This window comes from Zonotrichia leucophrys, chromosome 25, assembly GCF_028769735.1.
Source record: "Zonotrichia leucophrys gambelii isolate GWCS_2022_RI chromosome 25, RI_Zleu_2.0, whole genome shotgun sequence".
Taxonomy (NCBI): Eukaryota; Metazoa; Chordata; class Aves; order Passeriformes; family Passerellidae; genus Zonotrichia; species Zonotrichia leucophrys.
Window position 1 is genome coordinate 933,651 of NC_088194.1, and position 15,180 is coordinate 948,830.

The 15,180-nt window shown below is 57.5% G+C and overlaps 1 protein-coding gene across 5 annotated transcripts in view; it reads left to right on the forward strand.

Annotated features, from left to right (window-relative positions):
- The first annotated feature begins 6,723 nt into the window (after positions 1-6,723).
- The window catches only part of BCAN (brevican), a 33,297-nt gene continuing 24,840 nt past the window's right edge, over positions 6,724-15,180 (forward strand). For 4 of the 5 annotated variants that reach the window (XM_064732705.1, XM_064732707.1, XM_064732708.1 and 1 more), the window contains exons 1-3: positions 6,725-6,914; positions 13,877-13,969; positions 14,059-14,454. In XM_064732705.1, coding sequence (XP_064588775.1) covers positions 13,885-13,969; positions 14,059-14,454 — 481 coding nt within the window. In that variant the 5' untranslated portion in view covers positions 6,725-6,914; positions 13,877-13,884. Of the gene's footprint in view, positions 6,915-13,876; positions 13,970-14,058; positions 14,455-15,180 lie in introns of all 5 variants that reach the window. The other variant, XM_064732704.1, reaches the window with a different exon arrangement.

A 15,180-nucleotide genomic window follows, 5' to 3' on the forward strand; every position in this document is an offset into this window, starting at 1 on the left:
ATTCCTTAAAAGTCTCTGAAGCTTCATGAAACACAGAGAACATTTATTTCTTTGATCCATTAGCACCTTTCTCTCACAGCCCTGGCGAGGTGATGGCTGCACTGAGGACATCTCTGGGCAGGTTCCTGGATCCATCCTATGGAAATCCCTCTGCAGAGCATCCAGCTGTGCCCAGCTGTGTCCAGCTGTGATCTTCCGTCTTTCCAGATGTGCGGGAGCCCAACGGGAGCAGCTCCTCTGAAACTTGATTTCCGTCAGAGCTTCCACTGACAGGGTCCAGCAGTCCCGGTTGGACATTTTTAATATTTATAATTTTTTTTGTTTTTCTCTCTTTATTTACCCCAGATGACTTCTCTGGGGGAAGGGCAGCGCACTGGCGAGGGGCGGAGATTCACAATTTCAAACTCGGGAGGATTCTGCGAACAAAAGGAGCAGGAAAATGAGGAGAATATCGCTGGGGGAGAGATTTGCCAGCATTTTCTCCCTGGAGACGGTGATTTTTCCCACTGGGAGGGTCCTCAGCAGGGCAAGGAGGACAGGAATGTCTCTTCCCTAGAGGGACAGGCTTCTGGAAAGACAAGCAACAAGACAAGCAACAGTCCCCTCTGCTGGCAAAGCATCTCCAGCATCATGCAGGGGCTGCTGGGGACAGCAGAGCAGCAGCAGCAGCCCCAGCAGGGTCATGGTGGTCCCCAGGGAGGGTCGGGGTTGTCCCTGGTGCCTGGAGGGGGGATGGAAAGGGGATGAGCCGGCTCGGGGGTCCCCAAGGGCATCATCATCTTTCCGGCTCATCTCCGGCCAGACATCCTGTCTGGCTCCTCGGCCTGGCTCTGGTTTGCCTCTCACAGCCAAGATTGGAAAGCTGTTAAGGAGCCCAGGGAGGGCTGAGGTTGGAGAATCGATCTGGGGCCTCGCTGAGGTGATGCTGTGTGTTTGTCGCAGATATCTTTTATGGAAAATCCTTTCTTTGGGATTTTTCCTCCTGAGAAGCTGAGAGGCCTCAGGAACAAAATGTAAACAATGGTTATCTGCTGCTGTGGAATGCAACAGGTGGATCTGGGATTGGTCTCGTGTGATTGTTTCTAATTAATGGCCAATCACAATCAGCTGGCTCAGACAGAGAGCCCGAGACACAAACCTTTGTTATTCATTCTTTCTTTTTCTATTCTTAGCCAGCCTTCTGATGAAATCCTTTCTTCTATTCTTTTATTAGAGTTTTAATATAATATATATCATAAAATAATAAATCAAGCCTTCTGAAACATGGAGTCAGATCCTCATCTCTTCCCCAATCTGAAAACCCCTGTGAACACCATCACGTGTGTTTGTGTCTTCCTCCTCCTCATTTCCATAGCACATCTGCTGTAGAGCTGCCCTTCCTCGCTGCCTGCCTGCTCCCACTTTCCTCCTTCTCACCTGGGATGTCCAGGAGCCCCCAAAACTGCTGCAAAAAGGCCCCCAGTGCTCATGGCTGGGAAGGAGTGAGCAATTCCTTCCTCACTGGCCTTGTCACCCTCTTCCTCCTCCTCCTGCCTTTTGGGGTGCCTGGCCCCTCTGTCTGAGCCAGCAGCAGGGCTCAGCAGGATGGCCCAAATCCTGCAGCCCAGGGAGGGCTCAGGATACCCCAGGATGGGGATTTTGGTGTCCCTGGGGGATGTTTGAGCTCAAGATGCCCCAGGACAGAGATGTTGGTGCCCTTGGGGGATATTTGAGTTCAGGATCTCCAGGACAGGGATGCCCCTGTCACTGGGGGATGTTTAAGCTCAGGAGATGCCCCAGGACAGAGATGTCTGGATCCCTGGGGGATGTCTCAGCTCAGGATGCCCCAGGAGGGGGATGTTGGTGTCCTTGGGGGATGTTTGAGCTCAGGATGCCCCAGAATGGGGTTTTTTGTGTCACTGGGGGATGTTTGAGCTCAGGATGCCCCAGGACAGAGATGTCTGGATCCCTGGGGGATATCTCAGCTCAGGATGCCCCAGGATGGAGATGTTGGTGTCCCTGGGGGATGTTTCAGCTCAGGATGCCCCTGGATGGGGATGACTGGATCCCTGGGGGATATCTGAGCTCAGGATACCCCAGGAAGGAGATGTTGGTGCCCTTGGGGGATATTTGAGTTCAGGATCCCCAGGATAGGGATGCCCCTGTCACTGGGGGATGTCTGAGATCAGGATGCCCCTGGATGGGGATGTTGGTGTCACTGAGGGATACTGGGGATGACGATGCCCCAGATGGTTTTGGTCATGGGGTTTGAGCTAGGATACCAGGACAGAGATGTCGGACCTGGGATATCTAGTCAGGTACCAGATGGGTTTTGTGTCACTGGGATGCTTGACTCAGGATGCCGAGAGAGATGTTGGTGCCCTTGGGGATATTGGATCAGGATTCCAGATAGGATGCCTGTCACTGGTTTAGCTCAGGATGCCCAGACAGAGATGTGGATCGGGGATGTTGGTAGGATGCCCAGGCAAGGATGTCTGGGTCTGGATGCTGAGGATTAGGATGCCCCAGGATGGGGATGTCGCTGTCACTGGGAGATGTTTGAGCTCAGGATGTCCCAGGATGGGGATGTTGGTGTCCCTGGGGTATGCTGGGGATCAGGATGACTCAGGATGAGTTTTTTTTTTGGGTCACTGGAGGATGTTTGAGCTCAGGATGCCCCAGAATGAGTATTTTGGTGTTATTGGGGGATGTCTGAATTCAGGATGCCCCAGGATGGGGATGTTGGTGTTACTGGGGCACGTTTGAGCTCAGGATGCTCCAGGATGGGGATTTTGGTGTCCCTGGGGATGTTTGAGTTCTGGATGCCCCAGGAGAGGGATATCTGTGTCCCTGAAGGATTCTGGGGATCAGGATGCCCCAGGATGGGAATGACCCTGTCCCTGGGGAATATTTGAGCTCAGGATACCCCAGGATGAGGATGTTGGTGTCCCTGGGGAATGGGATGTCTGTGCCCCTGAGAGGTCCTTGGGGTCAGAACCCCCTGGGATGGCACCACTGGGGGGTTCTCAGGGTCAGAACCCCCTGGGAACAGGGGGGTTTGTCCCTGTGGGATGCTCAGGGGGCCGTTCAGCAGTGGCACAGCTTTGTAGGAATGTGCTCTTTGTAGATGGAGTGACAAAACTAACTTTTGTTTCTTTTTGTTCCTTGTTTTTGTTCCTTTTGTTCCTTTAAAAAGGAAAGAAGCCCAGAAGTTTCTCTTTTTGATTAGGTGAAAAGACATCTCATAGGACTGGGGGACTTCAAACTTCAGGATAGCTAATTGGACAGGAGCTAAAAAGTTTTGTTTGGGCAATTTATTAGAAAAAGAAGAGAACAAAGAAACTAATTGCTTTTGTGAGGTGTTTTACTAGGGGCAGGACGGCTTCTTGTACTTGGATCGGTTTTTCTCTGTAAAGAGTTCGTTTATTTTGCTTTCTATTGAAACCTTTTTGTTTCCAACACTGCCACAGAAACCATTTTGCTGATTTGATGCCTCCTAAGGTAGCTGAGCTATCTTGGGTGTGAAATAGAACTCCAAGAGCTCATGAGACCTGGCTGGAGGAGAATCCTGGTGCTGGGGGTGGCAGTCTGAGGGTGCCCTGCAGTCCCAGGGTGGGAGCTGGCACGTGCCTGGCACAGGGTGCATGGCACAGGGTGCATGGCACGGGCTGGGACGTGACTCTGAGCAGGGCTGGAGGAGGAGGAGGAAGCACAGCTGGGCACTGAGGTCCTTCCAGCCTGAACACACTGGGGCTGGGGGGGCTGGGGGTGCCTGGGGGGGTCCCCCGTGCCTTTCCATGCCCTGGCTGATGGAGAGGGCTGAGCCAGAGCATCTCCAGAGCTGCAGGAATGGATGGGGATCCTCTGGAGGGTCTAACAGGGCTGTGCCCTACTCCTGCCTGCTCCTCTCCCTTCTCTCCTGCCTTCTCCTTCCCTTCTCTCCTGTCCCTTCCAGCAACTGGGGGTCCTGTGGGGGTCCCCTGTGCCTTTCCATGCCCTGGCTGCTGGGATTGGGCTGCTTGGCTGGGGAGGGCTGAGCCAGAGCATCTCCAGAGCTGCAGGAATGGATGGGGATCCTCTGGGGGGTCTAACAGGGGCTGTGCCCTGCTCCTGCCCACTCCTCTCCTGTAAGAGCTGAAATGAGGGATGCAGGACTCCAGGCAGATCTCCAAAATCAGTTTATTGTATCCAAGGTGTTACAGCAGTCCAAGGTGGTGGATGACAGAGCTATGCCTACAATTGTCAGCTCCAAAAGACCCGTGTCCCTCATTCAGGCAGGCACTCACTGATGGCGCCCCACATTGGGCGCCACTGTAAGAGCTGAAATGAGAGATGCAGGACTCCAGGCAGCTCTCCAAAATGCAGTTTATTGGATTCAAGGTGTTACAGCAGTCCAGGGTCGTGGGTGACAGAGCTGTGCCTACAATTGTCAGCTCCAGAACACCCGTGTCCCTCATTCAGGCACTTACTGATGGTGCCCCACATTGGGCACCTCCTGGGCTGGGACTGGGCAGTTCTGCCCCACAAAGTGCAGTTCTGTGGGTGGTGCCCATTGGGGCAGGACGGCACCCCATGGGCTGGGACTGGAGAGCCCTGTGCCACAGCCCTGTGCCACACAGTTCTGTGGGTGGTGCCCATCTGGAGCGGGATGGCACCTCATGGGCTGGGACTGGGGAGATGGAGCTGGGGCAGCCCTGGGGGTTCAGCCCTGAATGTCCCAGTGCCCATCCTGGCACGGCTGTGGGCATTGTGAGAGTGAGAGTGAGTGAGTGAGTGAGTGAGTGCGTCCAGCACTGTGAGTGTGTGAGTGTCCAAGCAGTGCGGTGTGAGAGTGAGTGTGAGTGTGATTGTCCAGGACTGTGAGTGTGAGTGTCCAACCCCATGGTGTGAGTGTGAGTGCCCACCCCCGTGTTGTGAATGTGAGTGTGAGTGTGTTAATGTCCAGACCCATGCTGCGAGTGTGTGTGTGTGCAAGTGTGTGAGTGTGAGTATCCAGCCCTGGGCTGTGAGTGTGAGTGTGTGTCTAGCCCCATGCTGTGAGTGTGAGTGTCAATGTCCAGTCCCATGCTGTGTGAGTATGATTCCCAGCTGTGAGTGTGAGTGTAAGTGTGAGTGGGATTCCCACCCCGCGCTGTGTGAGTGTGAGTGTGTGATTCCCATCCCATGCTGTGAGTGTGAGTGTGTGTGAGTGTGTGTGTGTGAGTGTGATTCCCATCCCACACTGTCAGTGTGAGTGTGAGTGTGTGAGTATGTGTGAGAGTGTGAGTGTGTGATTCCCATCCCATGCTGTGAGTGTGAGTGTGAGTGTGTGTGAGTGTGTGAGTGTGATTTCCACCCCATGCTGTCAGTGTGAGTGTGAGTGTGTGTGAGCGTGTCTGATTCCCATCCTGCGCTGTGAGTGTGAGTGTGTGAGTGTGAGTGCAATTCCCACCCCGCACTGTGAGTGTGAGTGTAAGTGTGAGTGTGATTCCCATCCCGTGCTGTGAGTGTGAGTGTGTGAGTGTGAGTGTGTGTGTGAGTGTGATTCCCATCCCACACTGTCAGTGTGAGTGTGAGTGTGTGAGTATGTGTGAGAGTGTGTGATTCCCACCCCGCGCTGTGTAAGTGTGAGTGTGATTCCCACCCCATGCTGTCAGTGTGAGTGTGAGTGTGAGTGTGATTCCCACCCCATGCTGTCAGTGTGTGTGTGAGTGTGTGTGTGAGTGTGAGTGCAATTCCCGCCCCGCGCTGTGTCCCGTCACCCCCCCGGCCATTCCCCTCTCCCCGGAGCTGCAGCGCTGCCGGTGCCGCCTCTGCCGCCCGCAATTATTTCCCAGGGTGCCAAATGATTAATTCAGCTCAGGAACGGAGCTGAGGCTTTCTGCAAACTCACCCGAGCAATTCCCTGGCAGCTCCGCGCCGCCCCCCCGGCCGGGGAATGCTCTGTGCCAGGCAAACTTTCGGCGAGATCTGCTTAAAAAAACCCTCGGTGCCAGCTGGGTGCTGCCCCTTTGCCAGCGGGGTGTGCCAGCTGCCCACCAGACCCCACCGGTGCCCAGGTCTCCAAAATTCCTGCAGGATTGAGGATTTGAGGCATTGCAGCCTAAAGATGCATCAATGATCCTGGCCCTGCCGCAGATGCGGGTAAACTGAGGCACTGTGAGTGCTGTGCTGTGCCAGCTCGGCTCTGGCTGCTCCCACAACTAAAGGGGTTTGTGGATGTCCCTTAGAGGGGTTTGTGATGTCCCTTAGAGGGGTTTGTGTTGTCCCTTAGAGGGGTTTGTGATGTCCCTTAGAGGGGTTTGTGGGGGCTGGCAAATCCCCCGGGGCTCCTCCACCCACCTCGGCCCCACAGCACAAGGGTTTTTACATGACAAAGCCTCTGCTGGCTACCGGGACCCCCGCCCGCCGCCCCCTCCCCATCCAGCCGAAGCTGCCAAATCCCAGGAATCGCCACCCCAAGAGCATTCCCGAGCCATGGAGGGGTCTGGGGGGGCGACACCCCCATTCTCTGCTCCCCAATTCTGCTGCATCGGGTTAACACCGGGCTGAGCATCCTCCTCATCCTCCTCATCCTCCTCATCCTCCTCATTCTCCTCTCGTGCGGGCTCTGCCAGCTGCCAGGAGGGAGGGACGGGGAGGGACGAGCAGCCTGCCAACACGGTAGTATCTTTTTTTTTTTCCTTCTCCTTCTTAATTAGGGGAAGGAATAAATATAAAAGGAGGAGGGAAAGGGGAAGGGAAAAAAAGAAAAAAAAAAAAAAAAGCGGAGTGGAGGACACGGACACACACACACACACACACATAGAGAAGGCTCTTTTCTCGGTGCCTGCACTTATGCCTGGTGCAGCTCCGTGCCAGCCCTGCTGCCGAACTGCCCGCGCTGCCCCGGAGGAGCCGCAGCTCAGCCGCACGCCGGGCCCCGGGGCCGGGGCTGCGGCCCCGCACCGAGCCAGGTGAGCGGGGGGTACCGGGGGTGCCCCGGGATCTGCGGTGCCCCCGGGATTGGTGCCCCGGGATTGGTGCCCACAGGATCTGCGGTGCCCCCGGGATTGGTGCCCCCGGGATCTGCGGTGCCCCCGGGATCTGCGGTGCCCCCGGGATCTGCGCTTCCCATCCCGGTCTCGCCTTTCAGCTCCGCACAGAAAGCGAAACGAGAGCCGGGCTGGCTCAGCTCGGAGGTTTCCCCGGGGTTTTTCCCCTCGCACCGTCCTGCCCTGCAGCGGGGAGGGCTCGGGTGGTTTTGTCCTTGTCCCCGAGGTTTCTGGAGGGAGCGGCTCCGCAGCGCCGGGGGCACAGCGGGGGCTGGGGGGGATTCTGCCAACTTGGGAGGAGAAAGGAGTTTGGTGCTGCCCGGCTGCTGCAGCCTGGAGCCAGGCTGGAGTCCAGCTTAGAGCCCAGCTCAGAGCCCAGCCTGAAACCCAGCCTAGAGCCCAGCCTAGAGCCCAGCCCAGCAGCAGGGCTCAGAGGTGTTGGGCACAAAAAGCATTTTCGGGGCTGTTTCCTCAGGAACCCAATTCTGGGAGAGGAGCCAGGGGTCCAGGATAGGGTTGGTGTGTTCCGTTTGTCCTGCAGAGTCCCTGCTCCTTGTCCCAAGGAGGCTGCAGCAGTGCAGAGGGAAACTGAGGCACGGAGCCGGGCAGGGATCGGGCTCCCCCAGCTCCTTCCCGGCCGTGTCGCTGGGCTGAGCTCGGGGCAAAGCTGCCCGGTCCCGGGTAGGGCTGGGGCCGAGCCCAAGGTTTGGGATTTTGCAATTTTGGGATTTCGGGATTTCGGGATTTTGGGATTTTGGGATTTTGGGATTGTTCTCCCCGTCCTCCCCCAGCTCTCTCTGCTGGGAGGCAGGAGGGGGCAGGGGGGTGAAATATTTCAGGATTTTCACGGCTTTTTCCAACCCATCAGCCCCTCTGTGAACCCCAGACCCGCCGGGGGGTCCCGGGGAGGGGGAATTTTCCCGCAGCCCTTTTCCCCTCCCGCAGCCGGAACATTTCACCCCCAGGGTGAAGGGGCTGCCCTTGAGCATCCCTGCCAGGGACCTCTGCCCCTGTCACTTCCCACCTCAGAACCTGTTGCTCTTCCTCCTGGCTGCACTTGGGGTGGGAGAATCCCCCCTGTGCCCATCCTGGAGCCTTTTGCACGACAGGGAGAGGCTGAGCTGGATATTTCAGAGCTGCTTTTCAGGGAATGGTTCAAACTGGGGAAACTGGGAGCTGGGGTGAGGTTGTGCTGGGAGGGGGGAGATGCGAGTTTGGGAGGTGCTGAAATCAGGGACCCGCACACTACTGCCCCACCCCGTGCCTCAGTTTCCCCAGCAGAGCCCCGGGAAAGCGGGGGTGGGTGTGCAAACCTTCCACGTGTGCGTGTGACACACTTACCCAGGGCTACACGTGCCGGGGTGTCCCTGGCGGCTCCTGCGGGCTCTGCTCGCCCCCCGCCCCTCGGAACCTCCCCCGGGACCCTCCCCGCGCTCTCCCCCGCACAAGGAGCCCCTTTCTTCGGGGGGCTCGGGCTCCTGGCAGCTGCAGGGACCCCCCTCCTCCCCACCTCCTTCCGGCCTTTCAGCTCTGCCAGCTCCGCTGCCAGGAGCCCTCCGGGCGCTCCCGATGGTTGGCACCGCCTGGCACGGCCCCGCTCCCCTCGGGGACCCCTCCGGGGGTGGGCACGGATCCTGGGGGTTTGGAGCAGGGGTGGGCACGGATCCTGGGGGTTTGCAGCTCCGGGGGGACGGACACGGAGCGGACAGGAGAGAACGGCAGCCGGGACAGCGGGTCCGTGTCCGTGCCCGTGCGGCAGCGGCGTGTCCGGAGCCCTTTGCCGGTGGGGACGGGGCTGGAGCGGGGCCAGGCTGTGCCGGAGGCTGCTGACTCATTCTGCAGCTGAGCATCCCTGGAAAGGCACCGCTCTGCTCCCTCCTCCTCCTCCTCCTGCTCCGGATCGCTGCGGGCTGGCAGGGCACCTTGGGAGCGGCGTGAGCAGCATCACGTGGAGGGACAGGAGAAAACTCCTCTGGAGATGAAAAGGGACAGGAGAAAAACCCTCCGGAGATGAAAAGGGACATCCACAAATCTCTCTAAGGGACATCCACAGCCCCCCCTCCGGAGATGAAAAGGGATATCCACAAACCCTGCTAAGGGACATCACAAATCCCTCCAAAGGACATCATAAACCCGCCTCCGGAGGTAAAAGGGGACATCCACAAACCCCTTTAAGGGACCTCCACAAACCCCTCTCTGGATGAAAAAGGACATCCACAAACCCCTCTAAGGGACATCATAACCCCCCCCTCCGGAGATAAAAGGGGACATCACAAACCCCTCTAAGGGACATCCACAAACCCCTCTAAGGGACATCCACAAACCCCTCTATGGAGATAAAAGGGGACATCACAAACCCCTTTAAGGACCTCCACAGCCCCTCTAAGGGACATCATAAACCCCCCTCCGGAGATAAAAAGGGACCTCCACAAACCCCTCTAAGGGACATCCACAAACCCCTTTAAGGGACATCCACAAACCCCTTTAAGGGACATCCACAAACCCCTCTAAGGGACATCCACAAACCCCTCTAAGGGACATCACAAACCCCTCTCTGGATGAAAAGGGACATCCACAAACCCCTCTAAGGGACATCCACAGGCACAGCTCCTGTGCTGAGCCCTGGCCCAGGTGCTGCAGCCCCAGGTGCTGCAGGTGTCACGTTCAAGGAGCCAGCTCTGAAAGCAGGGCCGAGCTCAGGGGAGAAAGGAGGAGCAGCGCTGTCCCAAAATAGATCCCAGCTCCATTTTCCACCTGGTTTCCCACAGAAATGGAGGTTAGCTGGCCCCGCCACGTGCCTGCCTGTGTGTCTGTCTGATCCCGGCAGCTCCTGAGCTCTGAGGTCTCTGGGACAACTCTGAGCCTCACGAGTTGCTGACATTATAATTATTCAACATTTTTTGGCTGCGCTTCCCTAGTCCTGCTCTCAGCTTTTCCCTCAGAATTTGTGGGTTGAAGGATTTTCCATTTGTGGCAAACAGGAAAAATACCCAACGCAAAAATCCAACCCCAAACCCCAAACCCTGAGAGTCTCTGCTCATGGGGCAGGGTGAAATTTGCTTTAACCCTTCCCACACCCCATTCTCAGTGCCAGCACACACTCAGGGATGGGCACAGGAGGAGGGCAGCCACTCCAGCCTGCCCAATTCCTGTGGAATTTTATCTCTTGAATTTCCTCCCCGGGATTTCAGGGCCGCTGTCCGCGCCACCCCGGCGCCTTGGGGACGGGAAGAAAAGGTGCCAGTGACAAAAGCCTGCCTTGCCTGGCTGCCCAGGGGGTGGCACCAGCCCCCGGGCTGGAGCCTGGCCACGGCTGCCACGCAGGAGGGTTTTGTCCCTCACACAGAACCATGGGGCTGCATTCAAAATATCTGTCTGGAGCACAGACAGCTCCTGCCTTGGCCCTGGCACCACTGGGCAGCCCAGCTTTGGCTGCCCCTGCTGGGAAGGGGACGTCTGTGGTCTGCACTGGATGGCTGATGCCCATGGGATGTGGTGCCAGGGGATTTTTGTTGGTGTTGGGAGCTGTGCATGCACAGTGCCTGGTGCTGTGGGCTGTGCACCCGTGGGGTGTGGTGCCAGGGGCTGTGTACCCACGGTGTGTGGTGCCAGGGCTGTACATCCATGGTGTGTGGTGCCAAGGGCTGTGTACCCGTGGTGTGTGGTGCCAGGGATGTATATCTGTGGTGCCTGGGATGTACATCCATGGTGTGTGGTGCCAGGGGCTCTGCACCCATAGTCTGTGGTGCCAGGACTGTATCACCATGGCTCCAGGGGCTGTGAATTCATGGTGTGTGACGCCAGGGATGTACATCCATGGTGCCAGGGGCTGTGTACCCACGGTGTGTGACGCCAGGGATGTACATTCATGGTGTGTGGTGCCAGGGCTGTGTACCCATGGTGTGTGGTGCCAGGGGTTGTGTACATCCATGGTGCCAGGGGCTGTGCATCCATGGCGTTGTGCTGCCAGGGTTCCAGGGGCTGCGTACCCATGGTGTGTGGTGCCAGGGGCTGTGTACTCACAGTGTGCAGTGCCAGGGAATGTATATTTGTGGTTCTAGGTGCTGTGTGTCCATGGTGTGTGGTGCCAGGGGTGTACATCCATGGTGTGTGCTGCCAGGGGCTCTGCACCCACAGTGTGTGGTGCCAGGACTGTATCACCACGGCTCCAGGGGCTGTGGATCCATGGTATGTGGTGCCAGGGACGTACATGGTGCCAGGGATGTACATCCATGTTTCCAGGGGCAGTACATCCATGGTGTGTGGTGCCAGGAAATGCATATTTGTGGTTCCAGTGGGTGTGCATCCATGGTGTGTGGTGCCAGGGCTGTACATCCATGGTGTTGTGCTGCCAGGGTTCCAGGGGCTGCACATCCATGGTGTGTGGTGCCAGGGCTGTACATCCATGGTTCCAGGGATTGTACATCCATGGTGTGTATTGCCAGGGATGTACATCCATGGTGCCAGGGGCTGTGTACCCATGGTGTGCACTGCCAGGGTTATACAGCCATGGTGAGAAATGCCAGGGCTGTACATACATGGTGCATGATGCCAGGGCTGTATGACCATGGCTCCAGGGGCTGTATATCCATGGTGTGTGGTGCCAGGGTTCTAGGGGATGTGTGTCCACGGTGTGTGATGCCAGGGCTGTACGACCATGGCTCCAGGGGCTGTGTGTCCACGGTGTGTGATGCCAGGGCTGTACGACCATGGCCTCAGGGGCTGTGTACCCATGGTGTGTGATGCCAGGGCTGTGCATCCATGGCTCCAGGGGCTGTCCATCCATGGCAATCGGTGCTGGGGTGTGTGTGGTGCCCAGGGCTGGATTCACACCCTCCCCCCAGAGCAGTGGTCCCCCAGGCACACTCTGGGAACACAGCTTGAGGAGGGACACAGGTGACAGGGCAGCATCCTGGCAGGCTGTCCCTGCAGCCAGTGACTGGACATGGCCTGAGCTGCTCCTGTGGCTGCTGAAATCAATACAGCGCAAAGAGCTCATAAATTACAAATCTGCTCAGAGCCTCAGGCTGCTCGGTTCCCTGGCAATGGCACGCTGCATCCCTGGCACGGGAGGCTGAGGAGCTCCAAGGAGCCTCTGCAGAGGGGTCAGGGGTATGGAGTGTGCACCAGGCAGGGACATTTCCCCACATTCCCAGCATCAGCCTCCTCTCTGGATGGCTGCAAGAGCAGCAAGACTGCAGGGACACCCAGAGCCCCCCATAATGTGCCTGTCACCCCCTGTGCTGCTCCCTGGAGAGGGCTGGGTGATGGCAGGGCTGCCCACAGGGCTCTCTTTTCAGCAAGGACACCCAGAGCCCCCCATGATGTTCTTATCATGATGTTCTTATCACCCCCTGTGCTGCCCCACAGGACTCTCACTTCAGCAAGGACACCCAGAGCCCCCCATAATGTCCTTCTCACCCCCTGTGCTGCTCCCCAGAGAGGGCTGGGTGATGGCAGGGCTGGCCCCAGGGCTCTCTTTGAGCAAGGACATCCCCATGAGGTGCCTGTCACCCCCTGTGCTGCTCCCCAGAGAGGGCTGGGTGATGGCAGTGCTGGCCCCAGGGCTCTCTCTCAGTGCTGGTGCCCACCCCACCGGTGGCAGCCCTTTGTGCCAGGCAGCCTGAGGGAGGCACGGGACATAAAGGCTGCTTTGGGCAGCCTCGCTTTTCCCAGCCCGCGCACGGGGAGCCTCCGGCGTGAGCTGAATGGCAAAGGAGCCGTCCTGCTCCTTCCCTCCCCCCTGCCCTGGGCTCTGTGTGTGCTCTGGGCTGTCCCCCCCTGCTCGCTGAGCTCAGCTCCCTCCTCGAGTCCCCCCTGGCAGGGCAGGTGTGTACGAGGGCATGCACACGTGTGTGCCCACCTGCAGTGTGCCCTGCCAGCTCCCTGAGCTGCCTCAGCACCTCCTTCCTCACCAAACCCTCCCTGAGCTTTCTCACGGTGGCACCACGGGCACACGGCCCTGGCACTGGCATCGCCTCCCTGCCCGCTGCAGCCAGGGCTAGGGCTGGCACCATCTGTGCTCTGCAGGCCAGGCTGGACTCTGCTGTCCCCAGGGGAGGTCAGAGGGGCTGGACGGCACCCAGTGGCTCCCAGCCATTGCTCCTGGTTGCTTATGCTGTCTTCTTCCTCTTGTGAGCCAGGGCACCTTCCCTTCCCTTCCCTTCCCTTCCCTTCCCTTCCCTTCCCTTCCCTTCCCTTCCCTTCCCTTCCCTTCCCTTCCCTTCCCTTCCCTTCCCTTCCCTTCCCTTCCCTTCCCTTCCCTTCCCTTCCCTTCCCTTCCCTTCCCTTCCCTTCCCTTCCCTAAACTTCCCTTCCCTAAACTTCCCTTCCCTTCCCTAAACTTCCCTTCCCAAAACTTCCCAAAACTTCCCAAAACTTCCCAAAACTTCCCAAAACTTCCCTTCCCTTCCCAAAACTTCCCTTCCCAAAACTTCCCTTCCCAAAACTTCCCAAAACTTCCCTTCCCTTCCCAAAACTTCCCTTCCCTTCCCTTCCCAAAACTTCCCTTCCCAAAACTTCCCAAAACTTCCCTTCCCTTCCCAAAACTTCCATTCCCTTCCCTTCCCAAAACTTCCATTCCCTTCCCTTCCCAAAACTTCCCTTCCCAAAACTTCCCAAAACTTCCCTTCCCTTCCCTTCCCTTCCCTTCCCTTCCCAAAACTTCCCAAAACTTCCCTTCCCAAAACTTCCCTTCCCAAAACTTTCCTTCCCAAAACTTCTCTTCCCAAAACTTCCCTTCCCTCTGTGCCCCAATTCCACATCCATCACCCCACGCCCCCCAGGTTCTTCCTAGCCACTTCCCGTCCTGCAGGGATGGGAGATTTTTGGTGCTTTTATGGATTCTGAGCACATCTGGGTGGTTTTTTCTCCCCCCTTTGCAGGGCAGAGCATGGCCCCCGCCCTCCCCCTGCTGCTGCTCTGGCTGTTTGTCCCCACGGCGCTCCCGGAGGTGTTTGGCCCTGGAGATGGCACAGGTAACTCAGCACCCCTTTGGTGCCCTAGTGAGGATCTCGGGGGCTCCTCACACCAACCCTGCTCACATCTCCTCTCTTCTCCCACCCAGAGGACCCCAAGGCTCTGCAGGTGTCCATGCCACGGCACCCAGCCCTGGAGGCCGTGCTGGCAGGAGATGTCACCATCCCGTGCCTCATCACCTACCTTGGTCCCCAGCCCACCACCGCCAGCACCGGCGGCCGCCGCGCCGTCCTGGGCACACCCCGGGTGAAGTGGACCTTCATCTCTGAGGGCAGGGAGGTGGAGATCCTGGTAGCTCGTGGGGACAGGGTGAAGGTGAGCGAGGACTATCGGCTGCGCGCCTCCCTGCCCATCTTCCACCAGCGCTACACCAACGCCTCGCTGCTGCTCACCGAGCTGCGCCCCAACGACTCGGGCATCTACCGCTGCGACGTGCAGCACGGCATCGAGGACGGCCACGACATCCTCCACGTCAAAGTCAAAGGTACCGCAGGGTGGGCAGAGGTGGCATTGGGGGCAGCCAGGGGCCCTCTCCTGGCTCAGCAAATGCTGCCCTGGATGTTGTAGCAGGATGACCCCCAGCATGGGAATAACATGCAATGACTAGTGATTTCAGAAGGTTGAACAATTGCTTTATTTAGCAATTGTTTATTAGTTAATAAACAATTATTTAATGAGGACAGCCACGACATCCTCCACGTCAAAGTCAAAGGTACCTCAGGCTGGGCAGAGGTGGAGTTTGGGACAACTTGGGGCCCTCTCCTGGCTCAGCAAACGCTCCCGCTGGTATTGTAGCAGGACGATCTCCAGCAGGGGAATAACGTGCAATGACTCTAGCGATTTCAGAAGGTTGAACAATTGCTTTATTAAGCAATGGTTTATTAGTTTATTAACTAATTGTTTTATTAAGCAATTAGTTAATAAACAATTATTTAATGAGGACAGCCACGACATCCTCCACGTCCAAGTCAAAGGTACCTCAGGCTGGGCAGAGGTGGAGTTTGGGGCAACTTGGGGCCCTCTCCTGGCTCAGCAAACGCTCCCATGGGTATTGCAGCAGGACGATCTCCAGCAAGGGAATAACGTGCAATGACTCCAGTGATTTCAGAAGGTTGAACAATCGCTTTATTAAGCAATGGTTTATTAGTTTATTAAACAATTGCTTAATTAGGATGGCCACGACATCCTCCACGTCCAAGTCAAAGGTACC